The 23757-nt window shown below is 37.2% G+C and overlaps 1 protein-coding gene across 2 annotated transcripts in view; it reads left to right on the forward strand.

Moving 5' to 3' along the window:
- Positions 1–831: 831 nt before the first annotated feature.
- brinp3a.1 (bone morphogenetic protein/retinoic acid inducible neural-specific 3a, tandem duplicate 1) overlaps positions 832–23757 on the forward strand; it is a 69774-nt gene continuing 46848 nt past the window's right edge. The window contains exons 1-3 of one of the 2 annotated variants that reach the window (XM_053498793.1): positions 832–1145; positions 1226–1289; positions 3132–3415. In XM_053498793.1, the coding sequence (XP_053354768.1) occupies positions 3186–3415 (230 nt within the window). In that variant the 5' untranslated portion in view covers positions 832–1145; positions 1226–1289; positions 3132–3185. Of the gene's footprint in view, positions 1290–3131; positions 3416–23757 lie in introns of both variants that reach the window. The other variant, XM_053498792.1, reaches the window with a different exon arrangement.

Genomic DNA, 23757 nt, shown 5'->3' on the forward strand with positions numbered 1-23757 from the left:
AAATGCACACATATACATATACAATTTAAAAATACATTTTAGAGTGTCACAATTCATGAATGACTACATACAAAAATCACGATATCCCACTGCATTGATTTTTCATCTATCTATCTATCTATCTATCTATCTATCTATCTATCTATCTATCTACACAGTATGTGTGTGTATATATATATATATATATATATATATATATATATATATATATATATATATATATACACACATAATAATATGCCTAAAGGTTCATTAACACATTACCATCACCCAACGCCTTCCCACAATTGGACAGGATGTCTTTGTATGCTGTAATCGTATAATGTTCCTTCACTGGAAATGGGTTTCAGCATGGCAATGCCACTTTGCACAAAGCGAGCTCCGAAAAGACACGATTTGCCAAATTGGTGGAGTGGAAGTTTGCGAGTGTCCTGCTCAGCGCCCAACTACATTGCACACTTTTGTGATGGAATAAACACAAACCTCCCTATCGCCATTCTCTAGAATCTATTGGGGACCTTTCAATAAGTGGAAGTGTGGAGGTTATTCTCAGAGCAAATGGGAATACAATCTGGAATGGGATCCTTTCTAGAAACAGATTAGTGTTCTAAATAGGTAAGGTTTTTATTTTTGTAATTTTTGTGACTAATAAATAAATAAATAAATAAATAAATAAATAAGTAAACACCCTTGCTATGGACCCCACTTGAGATGCTCTTCAGAGCCCCGCCCCTTTACACTGCGCTCAGCCAATCAGGAGTGGAGCTGGCTTGCCTCCGAAATAAATTGCACGTTCCGACGGTGCAAAGGAGCATCATCCGACACACACACACACACACACACCGTAACATAGACACGAGGTGTTGATCTGTGGAGTACACACACACACACACACACACACAGGCGCGGAATATCCTAAAGCTCCTGTTCCAAACTTTACCGAGACATCATTGTGCCTGGACCGAGAGCGGCGCTGGGGCTGAAGCAGAAGCCGGCAGTGCGCGTCTGTGTGCGCTGTGAATGAGATCCGCCGGGCTGCCAGCTGACGCCTATTCGGACACGTCAGTCCGGGACTGCTTGACTGCTGTCTGATGTCACGCGCCGTGTTTTTCCGCCGTTTGCACTTCTGCAAAAAAAACAGTGAGGTGAAGTGAGCGGAAGGTCATCCGAAAAGGCATGTCAACTGATCCAAGATCATTATTCACATCTTAATCATTCTTTTCAGCGCTGCGATTTGCAAAACTGGGAATTGTCTGGGAAGTGACTGAAGAACCAAGCACTTAAACAAGGTAAATAATAATAATAATAAAAAGATTACTGTAGAAATCTGTCCCTGTGCGAGTGTGAAGGTAATGAATGACTTGTACTATAGTTGTTGCATTAAATATACTAAAGGAGAAATCACATAGAATATGTTGCACCTGATCCTAAGTTGTTCTTGTGCATTTCACCAAACTGCAAACTATTACAATATGGAGATATCAAGTAATTATGCCTGATGAGTGGAAAAGGTGTGTGTGTGTGTGTGTGTGTGAAATCATCTTTCTGTCTCTTTTTTGAAAAAAAAAATCAGCTGTGAACATCTCTCTCTCTCTCTCTCTCTCTATATATATATATATATATATATATATATATAATTAAAAACATGATGAGGGTAAATAAAATTTGTACTAGTCACATGTGAAAAATTCTGTAAAATTAAACTGTGTAAAAAGCCAAAATGAAAAACAATGTAATATATCTGTAATAAATCTCATCAATTGTGTATAAATGGAGTGAACATAAATTACTATGAATGTGCAAAAATTGTATTTGAAATATAAGAATGAAAAAAAAATCACATTGGATAAAGAACAATCAAAGTCAGTGTGTAAATAAATTAATGGAAAAAAATATTACATGCAATTAAACAAGCTTGTGGAAAAAAAATTACAGTTAAAAATCCATGTAAAAAAATATATATTGAATCGTCATTGCAGAAAAAATCATTACATCATTACAAGTAAAATTATTACATCACCCATAATAATAATAATAATAATAATAATAATAGTAATAATAATAATAATGATAAATATCACATATGAAAAAAATAAATTTTAAAACCAAGTATTACTACTACTGATAAAGATTACTACTAATAAATAAATACAAATGACAGGAAATAGGAAATAATTAACTTTTTCTTTTTTTTTTTTTCCATATTCTAACTTGTACCTAGTCTATTGGTATAAAATATATTAAGTGTAATAAAAAATCGCACGTTAAAATGTCAGACCTGTGTTAATACAATCAGATGTGTAAATAAAAGAATCACATAATGGAATAAATTTAAAAATCACATGTGACAATGAAAACTACATGTGAAACCTTCAACGTCCTATGTCTAAAAGGCACATGGGGGTTATTGTTAAGTTCCATGAAAAGTTTATGGGCTCCTTCTGAAAGGATAAAATCCCAACACCCTTTTTTTTTACTTTTTCCAATGTGATTCCTGCAACAGAGCTGATTATTACATGCTGAGTAATATGGCACCCAATACTCATCTGATATCGGTGTCACGAATTGCAGAAAGTACATTGGGGAAAATCTAACGTAATTGACATAAAAAAAGTGATAAGCGTAATAAAGGGGAGAATGTCTAGTAGTTATGGGATAATTTTTAAACATTAACCCACATCTAGCTGTTTCTTTATGGGTGATAATGACCTTTTATTAAAGTTCAGTGTTTAACATGAAGAGTATTCAGTTTTGTATATAGTAGTGTTTTGTTCTTTGGGATGTTTTTTATGACACAGTAAGTGTGTGAGAGACGTCCTGTGATCATTCTTTGGCTACATTAAGCCACGTGAAGCTTTCTTCATGCTCTATTATTTTTCTAAAGAGGTGTTGAACTACTGCAGGAAAAATAATTAATACATTTTTTACACACATGGCATTTCTTCCTACAGTTAACTAATCCAGTATTTCTTATAAATATAAGAAGTGGTAGTGCTAGTGATACCCAATGTGATAAAACATTATAAAGCCTATCCATGTCATGCATTTATTCAGTACTTTATTTTGGTACTGTATTAGACCTGGGGTAACTCTCCGACCTAACTCTCAGTTTTCTTTTTTCCTCCTCTTAGCACTTTCAGGAGGTGAGGAAAGTCCTGGGAGAATGTGGAGTCGTGGGGTGAAGCATGAGCTGCCGGTGTGTTGCTTTTAGACTGGCGTGTCTCATGTGTCCATGGGAGTGTATTTTACTAAGCCTCCACTGCTGGGTTGTAGCCTCGGCCACAGGCTCACGGGATGCTGCTGGCCCATACGGCTGGCTCCTTTCAGACAAAGGGCCTTTTCATCAGTCGCAGGAATTTACAGAGTTTGTGGAGCGCTATCAACAGGGCTTCACCACCAGGTACAAAATTTACAGGTGAGTCAAGTGAAGCAGTCTGATTCATTTGTACAGATTGTTTTTCATTAGGAGAGACCCGCAGCGGTGTCTTTCCAGATGGACAGTTTTGGAAATATTTCATGATTTCGGCAAACAGGTGAATAAAAGCCACATATTGTGATGCAAATGGCGACCTTCGTATTCAGGGGTTCAGCACTGTGGACCGAAAATTGTAATGCTGGATGATTACGTGTGATTCGTGACAGCTGAGGCATTGACAGAAGTTGAGCTGAGTTTGAGCATGGTGGATTAGATGAAGTCACAGCAGCACAAAAGGCAGCTGAAAATGTGTCTGAGTGACATGCGTGTTTGGCAGGGCTCAGTGCCCGTTCAGCCCGGCACAGATGGAGATGCCAGCACTGGGGTTAGACGTGCTGTCCTCTACGGCTCGGCACATTTGTGAATGCTCGTCCTTTTTCCAGAGGCAGAAAATTGGTATTAAGCCGGATCTCCCCCTGCTGGTGGGTTGGAATGCTAAAGCAATGATTGTGTGTGTGTGTGTGTGTGTGTGTGCATGTGTCTGTTTGTGTGTGTGTGTGTGCGTGCTATGCAACATCTGTACACAGTTTTAGCCCTTATGGAAAATAATCTTTAATCTTCAAAAATGATCTTTGAGATTAAACCTTATTGTTGGTAACACTATAAGAATATAAATAAGAATATTTTTTAAGCAAGTTTAAAAGCCATGCTATGTTATAATTCACAAGTGACTTTGACTTGACTTTTGTGTGGCTTACAGATGTGGGTTGAGGATCAGTACAGAGTTGTGTAACACCCCGCAGCACAAATGTTCTTGTTTCACATTCATATTTATTCATATTGCTCAAATATGCAACAAGGATTTGAAGGCTGTATAATGAGTTAGTATCATGGCACAAATCAATCTTCAGCTTATGTTCTATATCCCCATCCATTTGGTTTAGAAGGTTGGGGGTGATTCTATGGGTGGCACACAATTTAGCTTTTGTAGGTCTTAAAATTATACTATATTATTTATACATACTTAACAGTGAATCTAGAAAAATGCACATTTAGACAGTTTACCCACAATTCACAACAATCCAATGTATTACAATGTTTCTTTTCTGCAAATTTATTTTTTATTTTTTTTATATTTTATTGTACAAATGTTTGCTCACATCCATGCTAATGGAATCAAAAACATATTATTTGCAATACTTTAGGGAAAAGTGTTGTATGTTCAAAGTGCATGTTCTTCTTTTTCTGATCATTAGGAAATAATGATGATGATGACCTCCATTTGAACTTCCCAAATATTTATAGGAATGAATAGAGATGGGGAAAAATTGATTCCTGATGTTGTCGTGTGGCAGGTCATCTATTCCCGCACTGATTTAAAAATCGATATATTAAAAAATATAATAATAATGATGTATGTTTGCATTTGAGGTGGTAAAATATTGCTATTTGTCTGTAATCCTGCCCGTGGTGCTCTCTGCTCTATACTCTGTTCATTTACACATTGGTAGACCATGCAACTGCCTGTGTGGTAGAAACAAACGATTTTTTTAAATTTGTTTAGGATTGTAATACAAAGTGAACTGGGATAATTGCGAATTCATGATACTTAAAGAATCGCAATACAAATTGAATCGAATAGCTACAGTAGGTATTAGGATAATATTGAATCGTGTGGTCCCATCCCTGGGGGTGAATGTGTTCGGCTAACAGCTATGAGTTTATACTGTGAAACTAAAATGTATGTGAATGTTCATACCCTTTAATGGGTGACTTATGGAAAAGAGTGTTTCTAGCATGATTTGTTAAATGGATACACACACACACATGCACACACACATGTGCTACAAGGGACAGGTGGACGTCACACCCTGTATTGTATACTGTATATAAATTTATACATACATTGCATCATACAAAAGACTTTGATCAGCTTCTGATTGGTTACAAGTTACATACTTCAGCATCTCCTCCTACATGATAATTGTCTTGTTCTTATGTGTACCTAGCTTTACAGAATGTATCTTTAGAATCCTGCCATTCTATTGCTATAACCAGGGAACACTATACCAGATGTTCATGTTCTGCAAGTAAGGAGTAACCCTGACCCTGCTGTACTGTAGGTGACAGAATCTCTGGAACGCATTGAAGGTGTGAGAGAAGAAACATCCACATCTTTGGTAAACATATTAACCCTTAATCAAGTGCCATTATCAGTACCTCAAGAAAAAAATCAACTTTAAATGTGCCTTTCATTTAGTTTGTGTTTTAAAATCTGCTTTATATACAGTACTGTGCAAATGTCTACAGTGTTTTTAGTACTAACTTTGCTATAGATTTTTAAAATTACATTAAAGCAATTAATGTAACATTACAGGAAAAAAAGGAGCTTATTATATACTAGTATTAATAGTACTAGTCATTGATGGGTAAGGAGTTTGTAGAAATAGTTAAAGGGTTAAAGCTAAAAATAAGGTGATCAGCATCTGGCACGTGACTGCTCATGACGTCCCTTTTTTTATTTCAAATTTGAATTCCAGCTTTTTTTGTCACATACACAGTCATACACAGTACGATATGCAATGAAATGCTTATTTAATTTATGCTGCAAGGTTCAGTTGTCATAGTATACACACCATGTTTTTGGAGTATTTCATGCTGTGTTGCGCATTTGTTCATGTTTGGTGAGGACTATTGTAGCTTCTAGATGCATTGTCATTGTTTCTGTGTTTTCCACATACTCTGTGTATACACAGTAAACTATTGCATTGATTAACTCTGTTGAGTGACATGTATAGCCACATACAGATAGACAATGTCTTCCAATGTATGAAATGTCACTTTCATCACTAAAAGAGCGAGTTCTGACCACTCTACAGACAAAACCTTTCTTTTATTTATGACTGAAAGTGACTGAAAAAAAAGCTGCTACTGTATATTTTGCATGCAAAAAAGAAAGGGGTGCAACAGTCAGAGTCCTCAGAAGAACTGAGGCTGGTTCTGCAGGATGCTCAGTAAAACTAATTTCCTTATAAAGTTTTATTATATAATAAGTTTTATCATTATTTTGTAATAATGATAAAATTATATATTTATTAATTTTTTTTTTTAACATCCTTGCTTTACAGCATTTTTTGCATGTGTGTAAGACTTTTTCACAGTACTTTGTACACACTTTTAGGAAAATTTATTGATTACCCCAGATGGGCAAAGAAACTAAATTTGATAACTTTATTGTCCCTGATTTGCAATATATAAATGATAAAAAAAAAAATTTTGAATTTTTTTTTACATTTTGAAACGATCAATTTTTAGGTATGTCCTATAAAGGATTTAAGTACAAAGTAAGACTGTTTGTACATATCAATTAATTCAATTTATTTATTTTTATAGTTATTAATGATAATGTTTATTAAATACATTGCTTATACAATTTTCACTATAAAGACCCATTTGTGAATGTAATATCAGAGGGACACAAATACCACCCGAAATTATTTCCGAAAACTCCAATGAGCATGTTAGCACTCTTTTTAAACATTGCTTTTAAAACTTGTAAGACTAAATGGAGAGGTATACAGTACATTTGTCCCTGGAGGTCTCCTGGGCATGGAAATGCTCCCTGAGAAACCACCATGCCACCGTGTGTACAGGCCACCGTGCCAACCCTCTTTGTACATTCCTCTGTTCCCTAAATCACATATTTATATTCTTTTATGTTTTGACACATACAAATTAGAAATGTGACAGTTAATCTTTTAGAAATGTACCCTTGAGAATGGAGTTCTTTACCGTGATGAATAAATTAGCGTATGTTCCTTGAGCTTTATTCCCTGCATGCAAATCTACACTTATATAGCTGTTGACGTGTAGAAGCATGTGAAAGGGCTTATACTAAGGTAGCATGGAAAGAATTAGCAGAACGACGCTTTCTGTGGAGAATTACTGCTGATATTCATTGTATCTTTAAGAAGCGCTGGCTAAGCTGACAAGCGCTGTCATCTCGCGCACAGGGAGCTTTGCTATTAGCACCTGACAGCAACTTTCTTGCAGCAAACACACTGAGTTGTACAGTGTGTGTGTGTGTGTGTGTGTGTGTGGTTGGGTATTTGCATGTGTATAAATGAAATCACAAAATAAAAAAAAATAAATAAATAAAAAAAAATAAAAAATAAATATATATAGATATATATATATATATATATATATATATATATATATATATATATATAGCACATAGCACATATAATTCATGCTCATTTATTAAAAATTAATGTCAAAGTATATTTGGTCAGTGTGTGTTCAAGCCATCTCTAGCCTGTTTAAACCACGGAAAAGGTCAGGCTATAAACAGTCACTGAGGAATAGAAGCTGAGCCTTTATACCTTAATTAAAGCACAGAGTTCAGTATGCACTGCTCATCGTCTCCACTCTAGCAACTGGCTCATTATGCAAGGAATAAAAACACTGATGTCGGAAAATAGTCAATAACAAGGTCATATGATGTGTTCCAATGTGCATAGCAAAAACTATTACCAGGACTGCACGATTTAATAGCAAAAAACATACATTGTGACCATTTTGACACATATCGTCCCATATTGACATGATTGTGGTATAGACTTCATTTAACAACTATTTGATGTTCCAATATTTATTCATCACCAAAAAAGTTTTAAAAATAATTGTGTCATGCGTCTAAATCTCCTATCACTACTTGCTCACTCTGGCGCTCACTAGGTAGCCCCCCATCCCTCCTCTGTAGGTGTGCAAAGGGGCAGGGCTGCGGAAATGGGCACCGGCTGGTGGTTAATCTCCACTAATAGATCTCAGGCTGCTCCCCAGGCTATAAAACATGGCGAAGAGCATATCTCAGCGTTCTGTTGGGCTGTCTGTCTGTCGGTATGTCTGTCTGAACCTGGAAAAATCGACGGAGAACAACAGAGCTGAGTCACACGGCAGACGATAAAAGCGCGAGAGGTACGTTGTTATGCGCCTGAGACTTCAAATGTGCGAATGGAATGGGGCCTTTGATCGCCGCACTGAAGATAGCTGTGAGCACACTGCTGGAGCTCCCCCCTGGCATTGGAACTTTTATACAGAGCTGAAGGAGAAAAGGCAGCTGAGTTCCACGACTAGGGTTCCGTTCCCAGACGGGAAAGCTGACCAGGCGAGGAGTGTTGTGGAGATACCCGCATTCTGCCATGCTAAAGAAAGCTGAGAGAAGACAGTTCGGCCGATCATGAGAAGCTCGCAGGTGCCGCTGTGGACACTTCCTTTACTTCTTTTCCCCTTCCTCCCTCCTTTTAACCGTTTCCTTGTCCAATATTCTGAATAAAATTACCCCTTTACCATAAGACCTTGCCTCGTGTCTGTGTTTGTGGTGTCGTCTGTTAGAAACCCGTTAGAATAATAAACGCTGAAATCATTGATAAACTACATTTGGGGCAGTGGCACTTAGTTACTGATTGGAAGGTCACTGGTTCAAGCACCAGCTACACCAAGTATAAAGGCTGAACTTAACTAACAGGTTATAGGCGTATATTGCAGATTAAATATTTGCACATGTCCATATTGATATTAATATTTTTATGCAGCACTAACTGTATACTTTATGGCCAAACATTGATTGTTTTTCCAAAAACAGCATGCTCGGAAAGTTTCCATTTCCCTAATATTATAGCAGGCTGCTGATAAATTAATTTTATTAAAACTATTAATAAAAGACACATTGTGCATGTTATCTGTTTCTAGTTACATTTAATATTGTGGAACAAGTCCTGTTATCAGTATTAACAGTTGTTTCCTTATCAGCCTGTCTTTTCCTCCCTCTTTCCCTCTCTTCATATTAATAATAGAAAAATATGGATGATGCCACAACCTTCTGTGGGTGTGAGTCTAGCAAAATTTCTAATGCTATTTGGATGGGAAAGATGGAATGTTCTCTCTAACTGTCAGTCACAGAGACACTGGCTAATCACGGGCATCTGTCAGCATGTGTATTGTGAGTAGAATAGATGTGTGAGTACTTTTCTGAGATTGTGTTGCTTCTCCTTTACATGAAATTATGATGAATGGAAAATAGGCAGGAACCAAAAGTGACTGGGTCTGAAAAATAATTGTGTCTAAGCAAGTTTAGGCAAAATGTTAAAGTCCACTTGCACTTCCTATGCATCAACTTTAGGGACAAAATGTTAAGGGTCAAAACCTGCTGCCTAATATACACCCCGTCCCCCTCTTCCAAGTGATATTGTAATGACAAGGGACAAATTGTGATGGAAAATGTAATGGGTCAGAACAACTCCAAATCTGCAGGTCTTGTGGGATGTTCCCAGTCTGCCATGGTCAGGGCCTACTGACAAGGTCATGGGTGGCAAAGGATCATTTAATGCGCCTGGGGAGTGAAGAAAGGGCTGTGCAATCTGATCGAATAGAAGAGCTACTGTAGCTCAAATTGTTGAAATGCTGGTTCCCATAGAAATATGTCAGAACACAGCGCATTGCTGTTTTGGTGGCAAAAGGGGGACGTAGTCAATATAAGGTGTGTGGTTGTAATGTTATAAATGATAATAATCTCTAAACTTGGTTATCCCAACTCAGCACTGTCTTAAGGTACAGTTTGAAATTTGGAAAAGGGGCAGTGATCGCAGCGCTGTTGTTAAACGCAATAAAAGTCAAAGCACTTCTAACCCTTATGAAGTGCTGAGACTTACTATAAATTCTATAGATACAGTGGAACCTCGGATTACGAGCATAATTCGTTCCGGAAGCAGGCTCGTATTCCAAAACACTCGTAAATAATATTTAATTTTTCCATAAGAAATAATTAACACAATATATAAAAGTAAAATAAAACAAATTAACCTGCACGTTACTTTTAAAAAAAGTAAAAATAAATCCAGACAGAAAAGTGTTTTCGTTTGTGCGCGCAGGCACTGTGTGTGTGTGTGTGTTCACAGAGTGTGTGTTAACATTAACGGGGAGACTGTTTTATCGGAAAAGTTAGCCAGGAACATCGCTAGTCACACTCTCGTGAGCGCATACTAACGGAATCACTGCTGTAAAGTAAAAAAAAACAAACCAACTCAAAAAAACAACAACAAATGAACCTGCACTTTACCTTTGAAAAGAATCGCGACAGGGTGGAGTTTTTGTGTACGGCAGAGAGTGTGTGTGCGTGTCTCTATGTGTGTATAAAGCCGAGAGGAGAAGGGGGTGGGAGGGGCGCTGTAAAGGCGAGAGTGTGTGTGCACACACTCTCTCTCTTTTACAGCCCCCCCTCCTCTCGGCTTCCCACACACATACACACACTCTCTGCCTTACACAGAAACTCCGCTTTGTTGCGATTCTTTTCACAGATAAAATAAAACACAACAAGCAGTTACAGAGAGGGAGAGAAAACTGGAGCTTTACCCTCTAATGAGACTTTTTATTGCTTTATACACGCGCGCTGTACAAACACGCTTACAGACAGAAAATAAAATATTTTTTACACACATACACGCGGTCACAGTGTTATAGAAAACAGTACACGCGTGCACAGATGTTGATTATACCAGTAAGAGATGAGCACTAAGACCCAGCAGGGGAGACGATTACCTACAATTCCGCACCACAAGAGAAAGAAAAACCGTTGGCTCAGTTGTGATTATGTGACGCTCGGCGTCAAAACAAGTAGCACTTGAGTGATACATGATACTCGGTGCTCGTACACCAAGACAATGCTCATTTTTCAAAATAAAATGTATTAAAAATCATTGCTTGTCTTGTGGAACACTCGTAAACCACGTTAATCGTAGTCCACTGTACTATAAAATGATAAACCATTAGAATAATCACTTTGATTTGAAGTTGTGCTAATGTCTGAACTGGCGTCCTAAAAAAAATTAATCAACATTAGGGTATGTTATGCCATAGTCTATTCGATAGATAAATCAGTAGCCATAACATTCTGACAAGGAGAGTCTGTATATCCTTGGGCTCCTCAGGGCTGTTAGTTAGGAACTAGCTATTTTTCAACTTACAAAGTGTTTTAGTTTTTTAGCAACAAAATGTATATTGCAAATACAGAACACAGCTCACAGCTGTAATGTTATGAAATGGTATATATACTGTTTGAGTATCACGAACCAAATAAATAAAGAAATAAATACACAGTCTAAGATTTTATTCAGTCACCTTTAGCTTTGATTACAGCACATACAGTGGAACCTCGGATTGCGAGTAATGCGGTTTGGGAGTGTTCCACAAGACGAGCAAAGATTTTTAATACATTTTGACTTGAAAAACGAGCAAGTCCTGATTTACGAGTACCCTGTTTCCAAATTATGTATCATGTATGTATCATGTATCACGCATTCGCTTCTTGTTTTAATGCCGAGCGTCACATGATCACAACTGAGTCAACGGTTTTTCTCTCTCTTGCGCTGCGGAATTGTGGGTAATGATCTCCCCTGCTAGGTTCTAGTAAACGTCTCTTACTGGTATAATTAACATCTGTGCACGCGTGTACTGTTTACTATAACACTGTGACCACGTGTGTGCGTAAAAAATATTTTATTTTGTGTCTGTGTATTTGCGTCTGTGTACAGCGAGCGTGTAAAGCAAAAGCAAGTCTCGTTAGAGAGGTTAAAGATCCATTTTCTCTATTTGTCTAAGCCTGCTCTTTGTGTCTGTGTGCACGTGTCATTGAACCATTTTATGGCCATTGTAGGCCACACACACGCACACACACACACACAAACAAACAGACCCCTTCTACTTTCGCCGTCACAGACACACACACACACACACACTCTTTCTCTCTGCTCTACACAGAAACACTGCTCTGTCGCAATTCTTTTCAACGGTAAAGTAGAGGGTTATTTGTTTTATTTTTACCTTACAGCAGTGATTCAGTTAGTGTGTGACTCAATCAAGTGTCATTAGAGAGATTTCTTGTTTATTTTTCCAATGAAACAGTGCTTTCATTGTGTGCGCGTGTGTGTGTGTGTGAAAAGAGTGGAGAAAGGGTAAATGTGTAAAACGAGAAGGGGGAGAGGCTCCTTACTTTAGTTTTACACACACACACACACACAGCGCCTGCGCACACAAACGGAAACACTAATCTGTCGCGATTTATTTTTATTATTTATTTTTTTAAGGTAAAGTGCAGGTTTATTTGTTTTATTTTTACTTAATATTTCGTGTTAATTATTTTTATGTATTTATTTTTTGGGCTGTAGAACAAATAATTAGAGTTTCCATTATTTCTTATGGGAAAATTCAATTTGGTTCACGAGTGTTTTGACACTGGGAAGCCCACTTCCTGAACGAATTATGCCCGTAATCCAAGGTTCCACTGTATTGTGGTGGCCAGTTCATGTGTGAAATTATACTGCCTGCCCTAAAAACCTTTCAAAATTAGAATTCTAAAATATACATGTGCCAAGAAAAAAATCCATAGATGTGATAACTTGCTTATTCAGTACTTTTAGGTCAACAGCTGACTACATTTTATTGCCACACAGTGTTAATGAGCCTAAACCTGACCGACTCAAGCGATGTCAGATCATAACACAGTGACCCCTGTGCATGATGGTGCATCACTTCATGTGCATGTGCTTACCCCTCTTACCCTGATGCACTCATCGGGCAACATAACATTTTTTTTTCCATTCCATTGAAAAGACTTTTTCAGGTGAGTCTCACTAGCAAGTGTTTTTCTTAAGGTCACACAGCTTTCTGTGAGGTTTTATCACATTGTGTATGTATGGAATTTTTCTTATTTTCACTATTAAACATAGCTATGGTTTTTACCAAGTGTTTAAGTGATTCTAAGTAGTGATAGGATAAAAATACTGTACTGTACTTTTAAAGTGTTGTGCTCAGTTTAACATTATTCAACATTTATTAATAAATACCTCGAAAGCACTTTAAATGGCATTTTAAAGCAAACAATACCATGCATTCATGTTTCTCTTTACTTTTATCTACAATATTTCATTTTACTCATATATTTACTTTTTAATACAATCAGCCTTACTTTAGTATACAGACATATTTGTCACTATTCATGCTTCTACTATTCAGCTGTTCAGATTGAGTTTATGAGTACACATGGCTCTACAACTTGCATAAATTTTACATCAGTTTGACAACTACCTGTTCACTCAATTATCACATATTGTATACTTGACTGCTCTCTTAAAAAATGTTACATGGGTTAATGTGGTTTAAAATGTTTTATGGTTTATTATGTTAATATGATCTCATTAAAATAGATCCTTATGTGCCAAAAACTCAAACATTGATAGTTTAAAATGGGATTATTTTGCTTGAGGCATAGGCACATTTTTATGCACATTCTGCAATGTTATTTTGCCCTGTATATTTTAGGGCTCTGAAGTTTGTAAGTTATGTAAAAGGGGCTTCAAAAATAAATTTGACTTCACAGAGTTTCTCTAATGTCGCTTCTAATCAACAAGAAGAATTTGATTCTCACTCACCCACTCATTTTTATTTAGTTTTCGGTTTTGTTATTTTGTTTCTTGGTTTTGTTATTTTGTTTTTTAATTTGTTTTTGTTATTATGTTTTTTGAATTTTATTCAGTTTTATGGTTGTTATTTTGTTTTTGAATATGTTAATTAGTTTTAAGTTTTGTTATTTTGTTTCGCCACCGTACTGGAGTACACAATGGGGTACACACTGGATGAGGTGCCAATCCATCGCAGTGCACACACACACACACACACACACACACACACACGCGCGCGCAATTCGGGAACCCCAGTTAGCCTAACCGTTATGTTTTTGGACTGTGGGAAGAAACCTGAGTACCCAAAGGAAACCCAACAAGCACGGGGAGAACATGCTAACTCCATGCAAGCAGACCCTGATGTGGGACATAAACCTGGATCCTGGAGGTGCAAGGTGACAGGGCTAACCGCTAAGCCACTGTGCCATATTATACACTTAAAATGAAAAAGACATTTTAAAAGAGAAAATAAACTAAATGAACAAAAAAAAAAAAAACAGCAAGTAAGCAATGTCACATGAGAGGGAGAGCTTTATTAATAATTAACAGATTATGATTTGTTTGTTCATTCAACCAGTTATTTTGCTTAACCAGCACGTATTCTTACATGATTGGTGGAACTAACTATTCACGACTAGCAGAGCTGACGATGATAGTTAGAGACTGACACTTGTTGAAGTGAATTTGGGTACTATGTAGCCAAAAGTTGAGGATAATAAACAATGGAGGGTGTGGACAGTTTAAGAATATCATCTAATGTCCTGGATCTGGGGTTAAATCCCAAATAATGTAAAATAGAAAGCTAGTGTGCTAGTATACAGTAAGACATAAAGATTCCACACTCACCTGTAAACCCAGTCACAGAAGTACGTTGAGCAAGAGAAGTGCCCTTGTTCCACCTTGGGCACCTTGTGCACCTGATCAAGGGCACTTCTCTTGCTCAACGTGCTTCCGTGATTGGTTTCAGAGGTGAATTTTGGCAGGTACAGTAGCTTCAATTACTGTAGAGTGATACAAATAGTTAAATGTCCCCGTTCTGTTATGCTCTATTATCACCACATACAGACATTAATTTGTCACTATATGGCTCAACATCCTGTCATACTGAATACTTCACATTCGTTTGACACCTACCTTTTCACTGAATTATCACATATTGTGTACTCGTCAGCTTCCTCCCATTAAAAAAAAAAATGTTACATGGGTTAACATGGTTTAAGCGTCCTCATTAAAATGCATTCTTTAATGTTTTAATAATTCAATCACTGATAGTTTAAAATTGGATAATTTTAGGCACTTTTTATGCGCATCATTATGCACATTGTGCAATGAATTGAGCTCTATTTTAAACCACTCGTCCAATCAGATTACTTTGGTCAGAACTAACCGCTGTATGATAAACAATAAACTAAACAAGCCAAAGACTGCTTGGATTTGGGGAAAAAACGAATGCTTTATTCTGATTTATATTTTTTCCTACTTTAATGCACATTACACTGCCCATGATTAAAATCCCATGTTTTACAAATAACAATCTTTTTAAATAGGTTTTGCAAATTTTATAGTAAAATAAATTCCATAGCAAAAAAAAAAACACTTTATGTCGTAAACATATATATTATAGGGACAAGTTTGCATAGCCTGTGATTTTGGAAAATAATAAACTTAAAGGTTAAAATTTTACAGAAATAAAAAAATTTATTCTAGAAATCAAATTACAGTACAATATGTAGTAAAAAAGGTAAAAATGCACTGAAGGATTTGTGCTCAGTTTAATGTTATTTATTAAAGAACACTTTAAACAGCTTAAAGCATTCTTAATTGATTTTGAGAAAATAAACAGTACCATGCACCCATGCAGTTAGTTAACACCTACATACATGAGTCTGTCTTTTTGTTTTTTTGTGGCTTAAATCAAGGTCTACAGAGCATTGTCTGCTACAAGTGTAGCATTGCTTTGGAACACATGCAGCTATTCATTACATCTTTCCAAGCTGATACTCATGCAATGCCAGGGGAGAGGATTAACCATCCAATTTTGTACACATGTCCTACCAGATGACCTTGATCGAATTGCATGGCTCAGTATTGATAGAGAGAAAGAAGAGAAGCCATCTTTCTAGTTCAGGAAGAGTACAGATAGATTGTTGGTCACAGATAGATTTGGCATCACAGGGAATTTCATCATAAGAGTCTAGTCCTATGCAAAGCAGTCAATTAAATTGCGTCTGTCTGACTGGTATTGCACCAGAACCTTGTCTTTGATCTTGTAGCCTGTAAGAGCCTTGGTTAGGTCATGTTGAGTGTGAATCAGGGCCATCCCTCTAGGAGTGACAAGGTGGCCCAAAGGTCTGGATCCATATGCATGTCTCCTTATAGGAGGTTGTATAATTTTCTTTTTTTATTTCAGGCACAAGTGTTAAACCAGACCTACTGTAACATCATTTACCTATGGGGTCATTTGAAGTCAGAAGTCTGTCAGAACAGATTTTTGATTATTAGTTTAATGTACAGTTAATATCCACTTTTATTCATGAAAAAATAAAGTTTTAAACAAGAAAGTTAAAAATAACCAAAAATAAATAAAAAATACTTAATTGGACCGGTTTAAGCTTTAATTGCGGCATACATTCTCCATAGCATTGATTTGACAGCCTTATTCAATGTCACAACATTTAGTTCTGTTTATTCATTTTTACAAGAGAGTCAAACTGTTCAATAAAGTCTGCAGCACATCTTAGAGGCTTTCAGTTGGTTTAAGGTCAGGACTAAAATGATGTCTAATGCTGCCAGAACTCTCTCACTGTCTAGTTTTTGAAATATGCCTGTGCTATTACTGAAGAAGAATTTAATTGATAACTATAAATATAAATATAACTAATAGTCATTTAGGTCATCAGCTGACTTAATTTTATTGCCACATAACATTGCTGAGCCCAGACCAGATCAACTGAAGCAACCCCACATCATTACTATGACTTCTACTGTCGATTATTTACAATGCATCCTTACAGATCATTTGATCCCAATCATGATTTTAGTAGTTCATGATTTTTTCTTATGACTTTTTTTTTTTTTTGCAAAGTTCATAATTCACCACTATCAATTCAGATTTAAAATTTGTCAGGTTTGCTTAGTTGGCATTTGGAATCTGTGGCCAGACATTATAAAGTCTGGGATGAACTTAGTTACAAACTTCTGCTACAGTGATTTTCACCTGGACAAGCCTAAAGGAAATGCATGAACGAATCCTTGACAAATTACAGGTACAAAGCCTTGAACGATCTGCGATGTCACCCATGACATGAACAATCATAGTTAACATATTGGTTAATTATTGAGCGGATAAAAAACGTAGGTTAACCTTTTCATGGATCTATTCAGCTGCAAAAAACTATTATAACAACCAACAGTCGAACCTCAGATTGCGAGTAACGCAGTTTGCGAGTGTTCTGCAAGACAAGCAAAGATTTTTAATAAATTTTGACTTGGAAAACAAGCAAGTCTTGGTTTACAAGTACTGAGTATCATGTATCACGCATGTGCTGCTTTTGACACAAGCGTCATGGGATCATGCACGCTTGCGCTGTGGAATTGTGGGTAATCGTCTCCCCTGCTGGATCTTAGCGCGCGTCTTTTACTGGTATAATCAACATCCGTTTACTATAACACTATGACCACGTGTGTGTGTAAAACAATTTTTTGTGTCTGTATGCATGTGTGCACAGTGCACGTACAAGCAAGTCTCATTAGAAAGGTTAAAGATCTATTTTCTCTCTTTGTATTAGCCTGCTCTTTGCGGCTGTATGCGCGCGCGTCATTGGACACTGTGCCACCCACACACACAGACCACTCCTACTTAACAGGCACACACAGACACACACATACTCCTTCTCTGCTCTACACAGAAACACTGTTCGGTCACAAATTTTTTTCAAAGGTAAAGTTCAGCTTAATCTGTTTTATTTTCACTTTATAGCAGTGATTTCGTTAGTGTGTCGCTCAATCGAGTGTCATTTAAGAGATTTCGTGTTTATTTTTTTTTTCGATAAAACAGTGTTCCCGTTGTGTGCGTGCATGTGTGTGAAAAGAGTGGAGGAAGAGTAACAGGGTAAGACAAGAAGGGACAGAGGGGAGATGCTCCTTATTTTAGCCTTACACACACACACACAGAGCGCCTGTGCACATAAACAGAAACACTTATCTGTTGGGATTTATTTTTACTTTTTTTTTTTAAGATAAAGTGCAGGTAATTTTTTTTTACTTTATATTTTATGTAATTTATTTTTATGTATTTATTTTTGGGGGCTGTGGAATGAATCATTTGAGTTTCCATTATTTCTTATGGGAAAATTCGATTTGGTTAACGAGTGTTTTGAAATACGAGCCCACTTCCGGAACAAATTATGCTTGTAAACCAAGGTTCCACTGTATTATATATATCATGGTGTAAGGTTGTTCAAGATTCAAGATTCAAGATTCAAAGAACTTTATTAATCCCAGAGGGAAATTTGCTTTGTGCGTTGTATTATAAGTAATCTTTGTTAATTATGTTTTTGATTTTGTGGACCATACTGCTTTACCAACTTTAGTTATTCCTAATTTTCTACAATTTCATTTTTCAGTTCTTTGCACACAGAATTGAGAACCTTTCTAAATTAAATATATCAATATGCCAACTGTGCCAGTCTAATCCTCTCTACACTGGTGTGTACAGAACATCCTTTCTGTGGTAATCTAAATCTCATTAATTCGTAACATGTTGATTGGCCCCTTAAGGGGTAGAACTGCCGTTTGGTTTACTCAATGCAGAGGGACCGAAAAAGGAAATTTATTTACAAGGCCGAAGGGAGAGGGGATACAAAGGGTAGTGGAGTTATGCCCTAGTTAATTGTCTCATTTTTTATGTTTAAAGACATGCATTTCTCAGGAGTGTTCTTGTACTTGCATTGACCAAGGACAAAACACTTACTCTTTCTTTAGCCATTGATGTGAGACTGCTTACCCAGTTCCCGTGAAGGCCATCATTCTACTTTGGGAGACAAACTGGAGGATTGTGGGTTTGTTTTGGTTTTGTTTTGACTCATGGAGATACTTTCAAATCCCATTTGCTTTTGCAATTATCCCTTTTGTTTGCAGCTACTTGTTTAAAATCATTACATCCCTAACCAAGTTCAAAGATTTACTAAAAATAAATGAATAGATGCAATAATTGCAGCACACAGCACCAAGTAGGGTCTTACATTACCAAATAAGGCATTTGATTTGTTTCATGAGCTACACATTCAACCACCTGCTCCCCAAGAATACGCATAAATGCCATACAGTATTACAACATTATTGTTGGGTCTTGGAAGTCCCAAGGGACACTAGGTGCTGCACACTTTTAAGACAAATTGTTTCGGTTCACATACGGCAATGAGAACTCAGTTGAGCGAGGCTATACTGATCTAGCAAAACATGCTTTTTGAACTGACTTAGGTTTTCTTTCCTTTAATGTCTATATAAAATAACAAGATTGACATTTTCCAGTCTCCCACACCGCTGCCAAGAATCACAGATTTACACTGACAGCATGTTTGGTTAATCATTTTCAGTATCAAAACATCACCTAGGCATATCGGGATTTAAAATGCATTAGCTGTTAAAAGTTGCATTGAGTTCCAAACGGCAAAAATGTCTCACAAATGAGACACAGGGTCACGGGGCGGCCTGCAGCCTGTCCTAGGGAACTTAGGGTACAAGACAGGGTACACCTTGGATGTGGGGTGACCTCATTGCACGGCACAAACCCTCGAACACCAACACTACTGGGAATTTGGAAATGCCCTGGGTGTCTTTGGAGTGTGGAAGGAAATCGGAGTACTTAAAGGAAACCTACCAAGCACATGAGCATTTAAACTCCAAGAGGTAAGATTTAAAGTGCCAGCCATAGACGTTTCAAATGCTAACCACTAACCACCTTCACAGAACCGTTTTTTTAGGAAGCATACTGTAGGTGTGTATTAGCTATTTTGTTTGCTAATAGCATTTATTCTCTCTGTACAGCATGCAAAATTTAGCGCATTTAGCAGGCAGGTGACACATCTTCTTTAAAAGACTCAAATCTATTTTTATTTATAGCATGCCTAGCAGTTTACAGGTAACAGGGGCCACTAGGGTAAAATTTAATCAGCTCAGCTCAAATTTCTGATCACATAAATATACAAATACATACAGTATATACAAATGTATAAGTAGATACAGTGTTAGATACATAATACATTTTTTGGAAAAAAAAAAGGTGGATGGATGTAATTTTAGTATAAATGTTTTAATAACATTATAACATTATCACAGTCAAAATCCAAAAACAGCTAAAGTAATCACATGGGTAAACTCGAAACAGGTGGGAAAAATTATGGCATACTATGGAGACAACCAGTGCCCAGACAGGAGGAAGACAGGAATCAAAACAAAGGGCACATGATAATATATACAGGCACTTGAAAAGACGTCAGGGTTACAGAGCTGTGGCATACAGTGATTGGTGCGATAGAGCTGTGGCACACGATGATTAGTGTGAGTCGAGAAAATACACGTGTACACTATAATTTTCAATGACAGGCTCTATCGTCCTTCAAAGGTGCAGCTCCCAGTGCACCATTTCATCCAAAGCTTGCAGCCCTGGGCAAAATGTCCACCATGTTATCTGGGTGTGGAAGCAGTTATTGACCAAAATTTCTATTTTTCATATATGGGGAGAGGTGTAGGCATGGGGCAGAGAACCAGAAAGATAGAATGAAATCTTCAGTGGTGCAATGTGACACAGCAACCTCTAAGGTGGGGCAAGAAGGTGAAAAGTCACTAATGGCAAAGTCAATTTTAGTCAACTGGATGTTATCGTCATTTCAACCATATACTATATACACTGTACATACTGTATTGTGCAAAAACATTGCAAAGAGACTGAACAGGAACAGTGTTTAGTTTAGTGCATGTTTGTGTATGTGAATCCAGTCTCTGGATATTGAGGAGTCTTGATGGTTTGTGGAAAGAACCTCTTATACAGTCCTGCTGGCAGAAGGGTAAACAGTGTGTGTGGTCATCTACAATGTTGGTGGCTTCGCAAATGTAGTGTGGCTTGTAAATGTCTGTGATAAAGGGTAGAGAGATTTGATGATCTTCTCAGCTGTCCTCATTATTCGCTGCAGGACCTTGAGATCAGAGACAGTGTAGTTCCCAAATGAGGCAGCGATACAGCTGCCCATGATCCTCTCTATAGTCCCTTTGTAGAATATAGTGAGAATGTGAGCTGGGAGATGGGCTTTTCTCATCCCTTTGCTGAAAGTATAGACACTGCTGAGCTTTCTCTTGCTATATAGCTGGTTTTGAGGGACCAGGACAGATGAACACTGCGTGACTTTAGTGACCTTGATCTCTTCGAAGGAGCTGTAGATGTTCGCTGGGGAGTGGTTGTCTCGGCTGTGTTCTGCTGAAATCACCAAAACTGGGAAGCGACTACAATGGCAAGGCCAGAGGGGGGAGTGATGATGACAGGGAGGTCAGAGGGGAGGTTTAACAACAGAAGGTCAGGGGCAGTGGGGAAAGAATAATGGCAAAGCAAGTAGGTGGAGTGATGTCCTCAATGAAGCAGCTTCCTCATTTTAACAGGAAGGTGGAGTGGCATTTTCCGCAGGGAATAATGAGGAACAATGACAGATACTGTGAAAAAAAAAAAAACACCAGGAAGCCAATCAATGACAAGTTACTAATCAAAACACAAGGTGTATAACAAATTAAGACAGTATTTGACAATGTGGAAGTCAGCACACTAGCACTGCTGGCTATAATAGTAATTCTGACCATAAGTGTTACTATTCAACTAGGAACCTCTGTAGTCCAACTAGGGACATGGAGGCCATTGTATTTATTCCCATTTTTACGACCGTGGTAGGACATCTGGTGAAAGAGTGATATTAGTGAGCCTACTGTATTCTCCTATATTCTGTTTTCAAGACAATCCATATAACAATTAATAATTAAATAATTGCAATAAAAAAAAACCATGTATAATTGTTGAAATTCTCTGTGAACTTAACGTTTCCACTAAATCTAAGTCTTCAGGATGAAAGGCTGCTACCGGAATGATGGTTTAGATTATCTGTATTATGAATAAACATTTCGCATTGCTGGAATGATAAAAATATAAAACTTGTTATTTGTTTCTTCTTATGTACATACATTTCACATCCAGTACAACAGTGTTAGGATTAGATGTGGTATTTAAAGAAAACGATGCTTCAGGATGTGCTCACTTACTCACTCATCTTTTATCTCGCTTTATCCTGGTTGTGGGGGGCCTGGAGCATATCCTAGGAGAATTAAGGCACGAGGCGGGGTACACCCTTGACAGGGTGCCAGTCCTTCGCAGGGCACACACATACACACACGCACTCATACTATGGGCAATTTAAGGAACTCCAATTAGCTTAATCTGTATGTCCTGTGGGAGGAAACCAGAGCACCTGGAGGAAACTCGCCAAGCATGGGGAGAATATGCAAACTCCATGCACACAGACCTGGGCGTGCAAAGCGACAGGGTTAACCACTACACCACCATGCCGCCCTTCAGGGTATGCTGTGATAAGTAAATAATCAACTGCATGGCAACTAACTTGGCTTCACTTTGGACCACACTGCATGACCCTCTTCATTGTTTTCCATGTCCTATCATGTTTTAGAAAGTAATTACATGGAACTAACCTGGCTATTTACTTTTAACTATTTAGTACAGTGTGTAGTCTTACTTTATAAGGGCTGTTGGTTTTGATGAAATTTCTACCTTATAATTTACATTTAGCCAGTATTAGAGGAACAGCAATTATATTATATATATTGTATTTCTTATTTATAAAATTGTACAATTATAATAATAATAATAATAATAATAATAATAATAGGTGTTTCCCTATAAATGGAATATCAACCTTGAATGAATTTACTTTTAGACAAATGCTCTATGTGAATAAAGCCCTACATGATAAAAAAAATGGCTTATTTAAGCTGCATATTTTTCCCTGTAAATGGGATACAGAATGAGGAATCTCGATTTAGCTTTTCTCTCTGCTTTTTTTTGCATATACTATATTGCAATTGCCTTCAGGTCCTGTCAGGTTTACTTCAGATCAATGAAGAACAGGATGGGATGATGATGTAATTGAATTGGTTTTGCGGGTGTTGTGACAGGTATTGAAGTTGCATGCCCAAAGACTTACAGTATCTACTGTGTGCTACTGTGTTTCAGAACGGTCAAAATAATGGCATGCATTAAGTAAAGAAAACAATTCAGAGTGCTGTAATTACTGGAATTGAGCTAAGAACTGTCCAACAGCAAAAGGAGAGTCCTGGCCCATGAACCCATGAAATGAGGTCAATAAATAAATAAATCTTGAACAGCCTCGATTTGAGAACGCTGAAATGCTTGCTTGTATCATTAAAAACAATATAAATCACCACTTTTGTTTAATAGTGAAGGGAAGAGGATGGGAATACCGTAGCTGCATGGCCATAAGAAGCTAATCACAACATATGGCCTCAGTTTTCTAAAAAACATAAAGTTTGGACATCTTAGCAATGAGAAAAATGTATGGGGTCTAATCAATCGAGATGTATCTATTTCAGACCAAGGGAAGTGCATGAAGCAGTACACACCCACACAGAAATGCATGTAATAAAACATCTGGCATTTAAAAAAACAACAACACATAGGGTGTTGTAGCCTGGATCGTGGTCATAAATTCCTTTTGGATTTGTCAAAAAGACTCAAGCCCCAACTGTCAAAAG

This window comes from Clarias gariepinus, chromosome 6 (assembly GCF_024256425.1).
Source record: "Clarias gariepinus isolate MV-2021 ecotype Netherlands chromosome 6, CGAR_prim_01v2, whole genome shotgun sequence".
In the NCBI taxonomy this organism is placed as follows: domain Eukaryota; kingdom Metazoa; phylum Chordata; class Actinopteri; order Siluriformes; family Clariidae; genus Clarias; species Clarias gariepinus.